Raw genomic sequence first — 15,978 nt, 5'->3', positions numbered from 1 at the left:
CTCTTCAAAAATTCCTATATCTTAGAGGATATCATCGAACCCTGTCGAAAGTTTTGGCTTTAGGTCCTGAATGATCTTAACTACCTCTTCAGTGTTAGTCAGCTGAAAAGTGCAGATTATTGATTTGTTAAGGTACATGTAACAGACATTAAAGCATTATCAGTATTAGTATGTCAGATTTTAGCCACAATGTTAGCCAAGAAATAATTGAAATGGTCTGCTACATTTTTATGTCCTGTGTGGTTTGTCCCATGGTCTCTAACTTCCACTGAATTTTCCTCTCATCTCGGTTTGATGTTCTTTATTAATAATGCTCCATATTGCTTTACTCTTATCTGTGGTATTTGAGATAAAGTCTTCACGGGATTCATGTCTGATCTGTTTGATTGTAGTTTTATTATTTTAATAACTTTTAGAAGGGGGAAATGTAAAATCTTATAGTTTCCTTTAAAAATACTTTATACATAGAACCATACTAAACAATATATATCTAAATCAAAATACCCTGATTTTTTTCCCATTCAGTTAAGATTTATTTGACTAGGTAGCCTTCAGTCTCTTTAGTGTCATACCATTTGTCCAGTCCATATAAAATCGTTGTAGTACAAATATACGGCACATAAATGAGTTGCTGCTGTCAGTAGCGAAACAAGGAGGAGATGAATGAATATAACCCGAAAGGTCTTACAAATTTAAAAATTTTATTTGTAACAGCAATACAACTTGTTTGAAATGCAGTAGTTAAAGGTTTTACTTTGAACTACACATCAAATTTATTTAGATTTATTCAGATTCATTTTATATTTCCCAGTGTTGTGTACTCTTCAATCAGATTACTCCCCCTCTCCTCCCTTAAAGACAAATGCTAGTTATGCCACTAGCTGTTGCTGTAGGAAAGATCACAAAATTATTTTTTCATGTTTTTCTCATAGCATTCATCATGTTATGTTTTGTTGTTTCTTGTATGTTTTCAGGAAGCAACCGGTTTCTGCTGTAGGTTCTTTTAAAATATACATTCACATTTCTGAAATTACGCTTTATTGTGTTCAATCTCACAATACTTTCAAAATTTTACTGTTAAGTTGTGTTTTAATTACATTTCATCGAATAATGAATGACCTCAGTGGTAATACAAGACAAGCATTATGTTCTTTAATAAGACAAAAGTAATTAAAAAATCTAAATCTACTTTTAAACGCTACTAGTGTAAAATTTTCTGAGCTTATAATATCTTTGCAATTTTGTATAATTTTACTAATAAAAGTGACTCAGCAGTCAGTCATTTGTGTGCATGTTTTACATTAATACACAATATAATGTTTTGCTCTATTTTCAGAATGCGGTCTACTCATGCATCCTCCGATTTTTGTATGATAAATTTTAAAAAAATATATCGTTTATGATAGAAACATTTTCAGTATTAACATCCAAGTTTATTATAATAAGCGCTACTATTTTTCTGAGATAAATGCCAAAAATAGTTTAAAAATCATTGTGAATCTGATTGTTTACATGCTTATTTACCATACAAAACTATCTAAGTGGTTGTAGGGCTATGTGTTTGTTCCAGTGGGACCTGGTTTGTGACAGTGCTTGGCTCAAAGCTACATCTGATGCAATATTCATGACTGGAGTTCTTTTGGGCTCTTTGATCTTCGGTGATCTCTCTGACAGGTCAGCTCTCTTTTCTTGAATTATACTAACATTAGATATAGAGTAATCCATAAAAACAATGTTCTCTTAAAATTTTTTTCTATAAGACAAGATAAAGCCACCAACATAAAATCAGCATTATCATTAACATCATTTTGACATTTGCACACACTTTTCTCTTTTAAAGTTGGATGCTGCTGGTACTGCAAAAAAGAGCAGATCACATACAAATGAAGTGAGACAGCGCTTTTTGTGGTAACATACCAGTTCAAATGGCAAGTTTCATCACATAGTATAGCATTTTGTCATTTTCATCTGTTAAAAATTTTAAAGAGTTATGTGGTTAAATAATGTATATTGTACATGATTTTTGTTACTATTCATCTCCAATCAATATATTTTTATATTAATTATGTTAATATTTTCACAATTTTGCTTAAGTCCAAACCAGGCAAGAACTTTGAAAAGTGATAGAATTATTTTAACTTGCAAAGCAAGGTGCACATTGGTCTATTAATTCTGTTTCATGTTTTAGTCCAATCTTGTTAATTAACTTGTCTTCTGTCTAATCTTCTCTGTCACAGGCCTGGCCATATCAGTGGTTCACTTAATTACATTAACCTTATTTGCTTTAATCAAATTGGATGAAGTTATATACACTGGTTTTAGTTGTGTTTAAATCCATTATTTGGAACATAATTGAAGATTAATCAGTAACATGTATAAAAGATTCAAATTTTGTTACGGTAAACTGAAAACTGTTAGAAGAATTGTACAAAGTAAAAAATTTTATGAAGAGATAAAAATAATTGTTTTGGTTTAACATTTTCAAGTTGACATGGATTGTGCTAAAATAATAATGTCTACTTTCATTGTATATAGTACAATAACACCGTAACAATATTGCTGTAACAATACTCAATACAAGAATCTGAAATTATCTCAGGTTTTGCACTGTAAAATCTTGTATTGCACTGTTACTAGGCAACATGGACAAATGCCCAATCTCTTCAGTTGGGGAATGCTCTTAGCTGTCAGTCTATTTCCATTACTCCACTTACTCCTTTACAAAACACTGCTAATTTATCTGCTTACAGCTTCCTGTTATTAAAAGATATTATTATTTCTTGGATTCTATTGCATTGTTTACTGTTATAACTATAACCATAGGCCTACAGGGTGAATAAAAAGTATTGATATCCCATATTAATGTTTCTACACAATGGTTATCTTAGAAATTTTGCTAAAACAAGTCAATATTTTCTTAAATAATTGTACAGAATATTATCATAGATAGTTGATTCAAACTGACATTATCTTGCCAATTTGTTCTGAAAACGACATTTCTAAATTATGCAATGATTAAAAAATATTCGAGTTTCATGATTTATGCTGTACAGCATGAATAAAAAGGATGGATACCCCAACCCATATCAAATTTTTAACAACAGCATTTAGAAAAACAAAACTCAGTATACCTCTGAAGGGTGCCAAATTTCACTTTTCGATTAGTATCACAAGATTGCCCCTGCCCCAATACCGAGTTTAGGGCCCAACTTAAAACTTTTAAATGTAAACCCCTGACAAGATAATCATCGTCTTAAAAGTGTTTATAAAATAAAATTATCGGTGAAACTGGGGTCATTATCTTAAGCCAGTTCAAAATGGAATTCAAATATTTTTAATCTGAAAAATAATGAATATCATTCCCAGTCTTATCAAGTATTGTTTGACTCAAAGGAACTGTATTAGTTTGTTGATGGTATTCACAAAGTTAAGGTGCCATCGTCAATAAGGGGTATCCATATGTTTTATTTATCTTGTTTATTCTACAGTAATGACTTAATGTAAATTCTTTAGGTCAATGCATATAGTTGTAGGACACACACTAAACCATTAAAGTGATATTAATAATTTCTTGTGACAGCTACAATTTACATTATTTTTCAATAGTTCTAAGTAAAAATTATAATTATTCTACTAGTAAAATTTTAACTTATGATTTATTCAATTTACTTTCAGATTTGGCCGCCGTCCAATATTCTTCCTCTCCCTTGTAATCATGTCCGTAGCTGGTGTGTTGGCTGGAATTACTCCAGATTACTACAGTTACACGTTTTTTAGAATGATAGTTGGTGCTGCAACTTCAGGAGTCTTTCTCGTGGCTTATGTTATAGGTGAGTGAGAATTTAAAAGTGTTTTTCAATTTCTAAAAAAAATATATTTGGAAAAAGGTATTTGGCAAGGAGAGTGGATGTGTGGAACTGAGAACAAATCATATTAAATACTAAGGGTCTCTATTATAAATATTAATCTCTGTTGTTAAATAAATTGGTAAATGCATAATCATTATTTAGTAAACTAAATAAACCCTTTTTCCATAATATTTGTATTTTTGATTGTATTTTTTGCACATAAATTAGTTGGCAAATGAATTCCAAACATAAATGTTGTTTCCACTAGGTATTTTATCAAATTTTAATTATCCCTCTCAATTTTGATATATGGGTTTATTTCTTTTATGATATAAGATTTTTTCTATTATTTAGCATTAAGTTATACTATTCTTATTTTTTAGAATTTATTATTATTTTATCATTTGTTATTCAAATTTGTTTTCTTCTTTTATAAAATATTTACTTCTCTATGTTCAATAATTTGTTAAAATAAATGTGATTTTGACCATATAACAGTTTTAACACCCTTTAAAATGTAATAATATAAACTTTAACAAAACATCAAATATATACTATGCACATTTAGTAACAACACAATTTGCTTGCATAAAAACAGTAAATATGGTGTTAGAAGCAATTTAATAAAATATATAATATATCTTAAACCATATTACATACAGTATAAATTTAAAGGTAAATAAATAATAATACAAAAACAAATAAATAACATTAAAATATATTCAACAATAATAAACTAATAACAATAGATATAAATATTAACGATTCTTAATTAGTAGTACTTAATAATGCTTAATACTTAGCATTAATATAACAGGTTAAGTAGTACATTTACAGAATAAAGTGTGTTACAACATTTTAAAAATTCACATGTTGCTTCAGGAAGTTTATTATGTCCACATATTGATAAAAGTAGCTTTGGTTTTCTCCAGGTGAACATCCATGTATTCAAGCATATTTTTTTTTCTAGCGCAGAACATGTGTACTTCTTGTCTACTAATAAAACTATCTATTGTTTCCATAGTACTAGATAAAATGCAATAAATACACAGAGAGAGGGTGGCCATGATATTTTTAAAATCGGGACATAAATAACTCTTACATTTGCAATAATTTTAAGTACTTTCGTTTGCCAAATGAATGCAGTTTTAGCTCTACTTCTTTCTTCATAAATGAAATGCGTTATATAATTGTAGGGTAATACTTATTAGAATATTTTTAAACTTAATTATACACCCTCAAAAAAACTCTTGAGTTACTTTAATATAAAATTAGAACCTGCTGTTTGAAAAACAATAATGTTTTTTTATACTTATTATTATCTGATGCAATTGAATGATTGTAATTTACAAGATGTCATAATCCAGATGACAATATTTATTAGAGACCAAAGTTAATAAGTACTGACAAATTTTCTAGTTAATATTAGTTAAATTCAACCTGATGGCTTTAAAGAATAATTTAATAAAATTGTGTTTTTAAAAATACCAATACTATATCGATGAGAAGATTTTAGTTTTATGTTTGATATATTATGATAAATATAATAAGAATAGTATCAGGACACATTAAGAGGACATCTTTGCAAAATATACACACAGTTACTTGCATATATGGCACAACTTCTATGTTGAACATAGTGTGAGATCCATGATAAACAGAGATCTAAACACTCTTAATGAAAAACGTTCTTTTTATCAACAATGAATGTTATGTGTGTTTTGTGTCTAACGTTGTGAGTGTTATGTGTATGTTGTTATTTAAATGTTAGAAACATATTATAAGAACTTTTTTGTTTAGGCATGGAAATGGTGGGTCCCAAGAAGCGAACATTTGCTGGTGTAGCAATCCAGTACTTTTTCACAACTGGATTCTTGCTCACAGCTGGTTTTGCTTATTACATTAAGAATTGGAGACATTTACAAATAGCGTACACGATCTCTGGAGTCATCTTTTTCTCTTATTATTGGTAATGTATTGCCATCTATAATTAATTTTAGTAAAAATATTTGTAGTGTTAAATAAATGTAATCTGTTTGTAGAGCACACTTAAGTTTAAATTAAATCTCTAGTTTGAAATTTATGTTATACGAGTACAATAGAGGATTGAAATGAAAGATTACAACTTTTAAGTATGATACAAATATGTTTCAGTCCTTTTGAGTTCTTGCTGGACATATATGTAATAAATAATGCAACAAACATTTAAACTTGGCTATGACTAATAAAAGTTATATGTATAGATGAAATATTTTCATATCATTGTATGGATTGCATCTTCAATTTTTTTAAACGAAATGTGAAACACAATGAGTCTTACTCTGTAAAAAGTGTTGAACCCTTTAAAATCAATGAAGAAAATAAAGTCTGAAATTAATATTGAATTATTTACCAAGAAAAATAATTTTTTAAGCTTCAAATCAATCTTATGTTTAGAATGAGGCGTTCCTCATAATTATACTATAAAAACAAGGATGCAAAAGTGTTCTAGGTTTAGCATTGTTTGAAGAGTAAAGATATATTCTATACCATAAAGATTATTAATGAAATTTCATGTTGTGTATGATCATCTATAACTATAATTCGCTTGAAAACTGTTTGAATTGAAATAAAATTATCAGGATTGAATTAAGGAAAATTAATTACCTCATAAATATTTTAAATATTTCATTCCCTACACTCGTGATGGCTTGAACAATTTTTGTAAATTATAGGTTATAGAATCAATTTATTGGTTACTTTTCACATACTAACTGTTCTTTCTCTTAGTTATTCTTCCATTATTATTAAAAACTTTGATCGCAAATATAAATGTTTGAAAATAAGCCATTGTCGTGAACGTGTTAAATGTGTATTTCAAAAAGTGAGTTTACAATTGAAGTAAATTAAAAACTAAATACATGAACTGCTTTGAAGCACCCACATGTTTGTGACGACCCATCAGTAAATTGAAATGTAATGTCTTTCTAGGTTTATTCCTGAATCTGCCCGTTGGCTGTTGACAAAAGGGCGTAAAGAGGAAGCCAGACTTATAGTGAAAGCAGCAGCAAAAGAAAACAAAGCAGATCTGCCAGATGATCTGCTAGACAATCTTCTAACTCCAACAGTTAATGAGGAAAAGATGCAGGAGGCTGGAGAGAAGCCTTCTTTGTTGGACCTGTTCAAACATCCTAATCTGAGAAAGAAATCTGTGATATTATTGTTTCTCTGGTAAAGTTTTAATTATTCTTTCCATTTAACATAACTTTGTAGTTTGAAAAATCTGACATTGTCCATCTGTATGTGCAACAAATCTTGACGGAAATGTCCTAGTGGCTTAAAACTTTAAGTTTCTCTTTATCGTAGGAAAAACTCTACTGATTTAGAGCTCAAAGGGCAGAAAATTTACAATCCAGGAAAGTTACTAATTTCGGAAAAAAGTTACAGACAGTTTGGTAAAGACTTTTGTTATGTTCTGTTGGGTCCTTCAGTACTCAGTTCTATCGATTTATTGTTTTTATAATACTAAAAAAGTAGTAAAATTCGAGCCATAAATAATATTGCAAACATGAATCAAGATACTTAATAATTAAATCTACATATAGATCAGATGTTTCCCATGGCTTCATAAACATTTCTATCCTTTTGTAAATGGCACACTAAGCACTTGTAAAATAACTAATGGCCTATGAAGACATTTCCACTTCCGAATCCACTTTTGAATAACTGGATGTTTAAAGGCCAGTATATCAGAGCTCTGAAGTCAGAGAGAAAAACCGTTTTTATGAGTACCAATGAAATAATTTGAATTTCTACACAAAACATTATTGAGGTTTCATGAGAATTTGTACCCTGTGAGGTTTCAGGAATTGCTGTTGAGTTACTTATGGAGCCCTGAAGTCAAATTCCACTGTCTTTTCTTTTTTTTTCAAAGGAAAATGCTAGTAATGCACCATTTGGGAGGAACTTTACATCCCCGGAAAATGAGACTCAAACTCACCAAAACCCTCACCTCAGACTAATTTCCACTTTGGAAAACTTATTAAAACATAGATTTCAAATTGGAGCCTTGTATCTTGAAACTCAAGGAGTTTTACATATGTTTAACCACCTGAGGAAAGATCCAGGAAGTTAGGTATCTTCCATTTTTTTCTCTTAAAAACATTTTCGACAAATGCAGAGATATGTCTCTAGTTTTAGAGAGAGCCCATCATTTTTCTAACCGCAGTCTCAGGTTTCAAATCACCAACTTCCATTTCCAATTGTAACATTGTGCCTTATTGTAACATAATAAAATTACTATAAGGCTTTAGTATGTATTGTATATTATGACAATGTACCAGTTCACTATTGTAAAAAAACATGTAAAGAACGTTTTGTACAAATAAATAAATAAGAAATTGTCTTCTGAACCATCCATTGTTTATAATTGAAATCATATGCTAAGTGTCCTCATAGTTGGGGTCTCCATACATGCACATGGGACTATGTATGGTGGTATGCCCAATTTATGGTGGTAGGCCTAAAAAACCCATAGCCATTAAGGAATTGGGTGATCAGAAAGTTAATCCCCTTAAACCCACATCTAACCCATAAGGGCAGATCTCGAATAAGACGTGTCCAGGCCACTCTTGGCTCATTATCTCACCTCTCTTGCGATTGTTAAATAGAGATTTCCTTAGCCAGCTGTGCTTCTTATTGGCTCCAAGTTCGGCCTTTGTGTGAAGTATTTGTGACTAGAATATTCTTTATTAACACAGAAATTTATCAGAGTCAGAATCTGACATCCTGTCATCATGACTATCTCTGTTTTCTCCCTCACCAAGCTCAGTCAGTGGTTCTCCATCCACACAGAGATAAGATTCATTACATGATACATTACATGGACACATTGCATATCGCAAGTGACAACGATTGCTGTAATGGTGTCAGTGTAGCCCATGAGAAAGCAGTCCTCCGATAGGGCTGGTCTGAGGATACCATCGTTTGAGATATTACACAGGTCCGGTCCAAGGATCGAGCCCTGAGTGGCACCTGCTGTAGTAGTCCTCCAATGAGGACTATCCGATGTCTCATATAGAAGCTCTCTGTTTTTTGGATAGCTCTTACTGATATTGAGTAAATTTTCGAGAATACGGAAAGCCCCCTCTAAAGAATGAAGCATAATGCTTCAGCTTGGGGGGCTTTTCCAGATGGCCTTGACAATTCCACTATGTTGTAGAATTTCAAATATTTTCTAAAACAAAGTATTGAAATCTTCTAATGTTTCAATAATATGTTCACTTCATGGGCCATTCTGATCTTTCTCTGCTAGCTACATAATGTACCAGTATATGCATAAAATAATTAAAGGAATTGAAAAAAAACCACCTTTTAAGCTATATTTAGATGTTTCTGAAAATTGTATTCTCTGTATCCCAACATTCCTTTTGAAAGACTGTATATGATATATATTTAAAAGTAGACAGTAAATTATTTAACACATATGGTTGTTGATAGGTTTGTAAACAGTATGACATACTACGGCTTGTCGTGGAATACATCTAACCTGGGAGGTGGTAACGACTATCTTAACTTCATTATCTGCGGTCTCGTTGAAGTGCCTGCGTATACGTTCCTGCTGATGACCCTGGACCACTGGGGGCGCAAGGTCATCCTCTGTGGCTGCATGTTGGCTAGTGGCACTGCTCTTCTGCTCACTATGTTCGTACCTAATGGTTAGTTTTATCAAATGTTTTATCTATTAAATTTGTCCTTTCTTAATATTCAGACAAAATCATTGGTGTGACGTACTTGAGTATGCTCTACAAATCTGTGTTTGCACAACCTTTTCCAACCTTACATTATATATATTATAATGTCTTTAACTTTTCCTGACGTAGTGGAAGTACGCCACACTAATGTATTAGTTGTAACAGACATCATTGAGGTTGCATGTCAAAGTTTAAATCTATTGCTCATTTCATTCTCGAGATGTCCTGTGGACAATTATACAAAAAAGATTAATAGAAAAATGAAGCATCATAGACTATTTTTTTAATTAAGTCAGGCAAAATTTAAAGTCTACATACAAATTCTTTCTCAACACATCTTTCTAAATTCAAATGTTTGTTCATTAAATTGGTTCTCATATGTTTTTTAATAATTAGATAGGCCACATGTGTTAAGATGTCACATGTTTGAATCTCTTATAAGTGTATTGTTTGTTTACAAATTTATTTATTCTTCTATTTTCTCATTGCCATCATGGTCACCCATAAGACCAATGTAAAAATATTTGCTAATGCTCAGCCAAATCCCATGGAGTAACACATACCACCATCAGTGTTCCTTATATAAAAATGAAGCCTTATGCATAATTTCTTAAAAAAAAAGTAAAAAAAAAAGCATAAAAGTCTTTAGGTCATTCTGTTTTTGAAATTTTTGTGGACAGATTGACAGACAGAATATTTGTTTTCTGGGTTTCAAAAGAACAATTATTTTCAATTTTTTTAAACCTTTTGACAAGGAACCAGAAAAGAAGACACTATTAAAATGAATAAGAATCCATTGTAAGGTTTTAGGGCCATTATGTTTTAATTCTGGGTAGATATAATTCAGACCTGCATCTTTCCCAGTTGGCATTGTGTGGATAGGCTAGCCATTTTAAGTTCTTTAATTGAAAACTTGGAAGCATTTAGATTTCAGACATGTTTAAATTTATTTAATCTCTGGAATTTCAGCTTCAGATTAATTTATTAATACAAAATAGTTTTCTTTGTATAAACCACTTTCCAAAAAAGGATTGTTTTTGTTAAATCTTGTACTATGTGATTTCAATTTTCATATCCTGATGTCTTTTATTAGTAGTTTAACTACTTAAATAATGTCCACAGATATGGTTTGGCTGACCATAACATTGGCCATGATAGGAAAGTTAGCCATTACAGCCTCTTATGGAACCATCTACCTTTTCTCCGCAGAACAGTTCCCCACTGTCATACGCAATGTGGGTGTTGGAGCCAGCTCTATGTTCGCCAGATTTGGCAGTATCCTTGCACCCTACATCAACATTATGGTAATTGTAACTAAATCTAAATCCATAAGTGTTTATTAAACTATATAGGGATATTAGGATTCAATATCTCGTTGCCTCACCAAGTTCAGAGTATCTTTGGATCATATGAAACATATAATAATGTCACGATTGGTAAGACTCAGTTTACAGTCTTTTTATTTCTTAAAAAATCTTAATGTAAGATATGTATACTAGATGAGAATGTATACAGACTCATCATAAAATTATTGTAACCAACTAAGTAATTTTGATGAAATTTTATATATAGATTCATGATATCTCCTAGGTACTGACTAGGTCGGAAACAGTTTCCAGAATTTCCTTCTATAATCATAGAAATCTTTAAAAACACATTTACCAATTCAAACCTTAAAGCAGGTTAAAACTTAATTCTAGTTAACATTTATTAATTCAGTATTCAATTTCTGTATCCTTTGGGTATTCAGTGAAAAAGATTTTTTTTACAGTTTATATTGCAACAAAATCTATAGGTATAATTGTAGTACATATAAGCAGGTTTCATGAATATATGTAAACTATATTCATGAAACTGTATTCATCCCTAAATTTCCTTATATATTGGGAGTAGAGGTTTGGAACTTTTAAATTCAATCATTCTTGGAAGATGATAATACAGAACATCCATGTAAATTATTTTTAAATTACAAATAATGCAATACTTTGAGAATATATGACAAACATACAGATCACAAATTTATCCTGGATAATAATAAATTTCAAAAACCGCAGGACCAGATACCATGAAGTATTACATATATGTATGTTATCTCTAAACTTCTCAGTAATAATCTGGTTTTCTCTCCAATCCATGGTTCCAACTGGCCTTTAGATTTTTCAATCTTATGTAGCTAATACTAGAGCCATTTAGTAAATAATTCATAAGAATCTTTTATTACCAACTATACACATACAGGCAGATAAATTTACATTACTTCAAATAATATCTTCAAAGTTTATTTTACTTAAATCATAACTTTGTAGATATACCTACAATTCTTGATGTTATAAAAGTTTGATTTAGAGGTAAAATTTTGCTATAGGTAGATAATATGTTAAAAAATTTTGTACCTAAGTAGATAAAATTTGTGTGTGATAGTTTAAGGTTTATTAAAAAATTATGTAAATGTCCTATATGTACCATATATAAAAACAATGATGAAAATCTTATATCTAGTTATATTACATTTATGTACAATAATACTTGAAAAAAGTAAATAGAGGAAAGTTTTCAGACGTCGAGCCCTCATTACTAAAGCCTACAGCAGCTATGCCTCATCACACAACAGGAAGATTACCTGATGCTATCTTTTAGGAGCCATTGGTTTCACTGTTTCCTAAGGAGCATAACAAGAAAATTTCTCATGCATTTTTTGCCCTTATCTCAATTTCACGTTTTCATTTTGATTTAGGTTGAAAAATAGTTTATTTTTCATACAGAAAATAATGTATGGTTATCTGCAAACAGATAACTGTAAGCATTATTATAACCTAGTTTTAGATTATATACCTTATGAACAACTTTGTGCCCAATAATGAGCTTTGAGAAACTCCACATTAAGCCTATTGTTAAATAATTATTTTGTTACATCTCTAGGCTTACTTTTTTCTTACTATCTAAATATTTCCATTCTTTTGAAATAACTGTTTATGAACTGGAATAATTATTATTATTTTACTTATATTAATTATTGTTAAGTTTACATAATTCAAAATTGTGGTAATCTATTCCAATGTTTAGGCTGAAATATGGCAACCACTGCCTCTTCTAATATTTGGAGGGTGTGCTCTAGTAAGCGGAATGCTTGCTTTGATTCTCCCTGAAACACTGAACAGAAAACTTCCAGAAACAATAGAGGAAGGCGAGAACTTTGGAAAGTAAGTATAGTATGCTTTTCTTGTATAGCAAAATTTTATAAAACTAGAACTGCAATATCTCAATATAGTCATAGTTTACTGAAACTATGTCAGTGTTATCACATGTCCAAAGACTACAATATTCAGACTAATCTAGATTATTTTAAAGCTTAAAAAATACAAATTTGCATAGTTTGAATGTTTCATTTTTATGAAGTGTCATACTTGTAACCAAAGAATATGTACCAATTGCAGTAATTTTACACTTAATGCCTTAATTTTATTTTTTAATTTCTAGAATACTATATATATGAGAGATGTAAATGAAAACCAGACATCTGACACTTCCTACAGATATTTAGTTATATACATGATTTTCTTGTCTTGAACAGCTACATTCAACTAAGAGATTAGTTAGGAGCAAATCCAGACAAGTTAAGCACAATTCAAAACTAAAAATATGTTTAAGATGCAAAACCGGACATTAGAAAACAACCAATAACAGACCTGGTTCATGGTCGCGTAATTATCTTGCATTTTTTGGTATTATTATTGTAAAATAAACACATCATTGCATCAATTTTCAGTAATTCAAATAGGTTAAAATATAACGTAGCTATAGTAAAAAAGGTTGAGTTAATGTGAATGAGTTGAACTTCAGATCACTTTCCTCGCAGCATCTGGAATCTGACACTATCACAGATGACTCTTGAAATCTCGGGTCATGTTTGTTTGACGAAATAAAAAGTCGGTGATGAAGAAGCTCGAAATAACCTCTTTACATCATTCTGACCTCAGAAACACACTGACTACAAAATATAGTATAATATAGGTGAAGAGGTGTTCTCAGTGTCTCATCAGGTGCACTCAATGCACAGTTCGATGCAGCATTACTTAACTATTACATGTTGACAATTAATTGCTTGAATACCACTCAAACTTTGCTTGGTTACCCCTAAGATTTTAAAGTTAGTATTATACTTACCCCGTTCCCCATTAAACCAAACGGAAAGAAATCTGAATCCTTTGAAGAAGATAAAACTTTGCGAAACAGTGTGTGTAAACATTGTGTCTATCTTAAATTCAAATATGCAAGTTGGTAAAAAAGAATGACTCAATGGTCCATCATGTTAGGAGTGACTAGCGCGAGAAGCAATGTTGAAGCAAATAGATGCTGAATCACATGTCCATTACAGTTGATGTAACAGTATAGTGAGTGTGATGCCTTGGTGATTGTCTTGGTGATCACTAGATGGTGTAGTGATTGTCTTGTTACGTTATGGTTGCATTTAGATTTTAGTTAAATTGTAAAAAGCAGGCAGGAAAAAACTATTTTAATTATTGATTTTAAATTACAAAATGTATGTGCCGAGAAGAAAATGCAAAACGCAAAACGAAATTCTACAGTTTTGGAACGCTAATTTTATAATAAATCATGTTTTACTTTGGATTTTAAAATTTATTGTGTTTACTATATTACAATTTTTAGAATAATACAAATTAGAGGGGTTTTGTTGGTGGCAGCATTAAGTTATTATTGAGGAGTAATTATTAAGTAATTATTAAGTAATTATTCTGTTACAAGAGGGAGGGAGAGTCTGATTTTAGTCGTTACATAATTAAGGGTTGCCTTCTATGAAGCCTGCATTTAAACTAACTGATTTTTTCATAAAATAAACATGTATATGAAAATTTTTTGTTTGTATGCTTTTGTCAATCTTATTGGTTAGATACAGATCGGACAAATGCATTGTTGTAAGATTCAAAAGCAGACATTTTTTTAGATGCAGACAGTATATAGATACAAACTCAGACATCTGAAAAATTTAAAAATGGTTTTTAAAGGCTTATATCAATTAATTAATTAATGTTATGGTTTACCTTAAAATTGAAGCAGATATAATTAATTGGAAACAAGTTTTAAAATAACGTTCTACATGTACTGCAATTGTTTCTGTTCCATAAAAATCAATCTACATGCAGATGTATGGTTTTGCTTTTACACTTTTCATTTATGGATTATATGATATGCACAATATTTATTATTAAGAAATGCTCACATTAATGTTAAACACATGTAACACATCAAAATAATTTTAATGTAAAAATACAATAAAAATGTATATTTAACATCTATTAAATTTAATTTTTGTTGATAACTTTTTACTACTATATGTCATTAATTGTTATTTATTTTCAGGAAATCTAAACTTAAGGTGGTGAAAAATGGAGAACTGGATCCAGTTTGTTGAAGAAACTACATCTTTGGGGCAATAATTTCTGCATTTAAAATATTCACACTAATGATCAAAGTGAATTTACACGCACAATGTTGTACAAGTTTTGCTAGTCGCTTTGCTCATATTTGTATTTCTAAGTCATTCAATGACAGACCCTCAGCCTTCTGACTGTTGATATAATGTGATAAGTACAAACAAAACAATAATAATGTGGAAGTTACATTAAGTTTGATTTATTTTTACTTAAATTAGTGATATTATTTAAGTTTTCTGTCTAATTCAGATTTGCCGTACAAATATATTTATATTACATAATAGTATATGTATTATCAAAATAAAATTAATAACAATTTATGTTATAAAATTTAGTTAATTATTTTCTCAATTTTTAATGATATATTGATGTACAGTTGTAAAATATGAAATTCTTTATTTAAATATGAGAATTTGTTTTTATTTCAAATTGCTGAGTTAAATAGAAAACTTATTGTAAACATTAAGTTTGTTTTTTGTTAAAAATTTTGTTGTTATTAAATTGTAATGGTTAAGAATTATTGTTGTGTTTTATGGTATATATTTATTCAGTCTCTGTGAAAACCTATATTTAGATCTTGTTAGATCTTCATAATGTGCCATGTAATATTTTTTAAACCTCTTCCTTATGTAACTTGGAATGTAAAAAGATGGAATTTTGCTTGGAAAGTGGATTCCAGCAGGGTAACAATAAGTCAAGTAATATTTAGACAAAAATTAGGACACTCATTTCCTATTGCTCAAAGCGTTGTAATGCTAAGGTACAGTTGATCTTAATTATTAATAGGAAGGCTGTACCTCACTGACCATAATCATCAATTAGGTAAGCGTGGAAGCGTAATCACAATTGGAAATGGACTAAATCCAAAATCTGAAGTACTGTGCCCATTTGCTGTTGCATCCCATCTTTCTGGATCAAGGAAAGTCTTGGCTATTTGATATTCAA

At 30.2% G+C, this 15,978-nt stretch overlaps 1 protein-coding gene across 3 annotated transcripts in view; it reads left to right on the top strand.

The window, feature by feature from the left end:
- The window catches only part of LOC124357556 (organic cation transporter protein), a 44,233-nt gene extending 29,187 nt beyond the window's left edge, over window positions 1–15,046 (top strand). For all 3 annotated transcript variants that reach the window (XM_046809468.1, XM_046809469.1, XM_046809467.1), the window contains exons 4-11: window positions 1,571–1,674; window positions 3,676–3,830; window positions 5,649–5,817; window positions 6,819–7,058; window positions 9,327–9,544; window positions 10,703–10,884; window positions 12,644–12,780; window positions 14,960–15,046. In XM_046809468.1, coding sequence (XP_046665424.1) covers window positions 1,571–1,674; window positions 3,676–3,830; window positions 5,649–5,817; window positions 6,819–7,058; window positions 9,327–9,544; window positions 10,703–10,884; window positions 12,644–12,780; window positions 14,960–15,011 — 1,257 coding nt within the window. In that variant the 3' untranslated portion in view covers window positions 15,012–15,046. The remainder of the gene's footprint in view (window positions 1–1,570; window positions 1,675–3,675; window positions 3,831–5,648; window positions 5,818–6,818; window positions 7,059–9,326; window positions 9,545–10,702; window positions 10,885–12,643; window positions 12,781–14,959) is intronic.
- The last annotated feature ends 932 nt before the right edge of the window (window positions 15,047–15,978 follow it).

Source organism: Homalodisca vitripennis, chromosome 3 (genome assembly GCF_021130785.1).
Source record: "Homalodisca vitripennis isolate AUS2020 chromosome 3, UT_GWSS_2.1, whole genome shotgun sequence".
Lineage (NCBI taxonomy): Eukaryota > Metazoa > Arthropoda > Insecta > Hemiptera > Cicadellidae > Homalodisca > Homalodisca vitripennis.
This window is presented reverse-complemented; position numbering and strand designations above follow the sequence as displayed.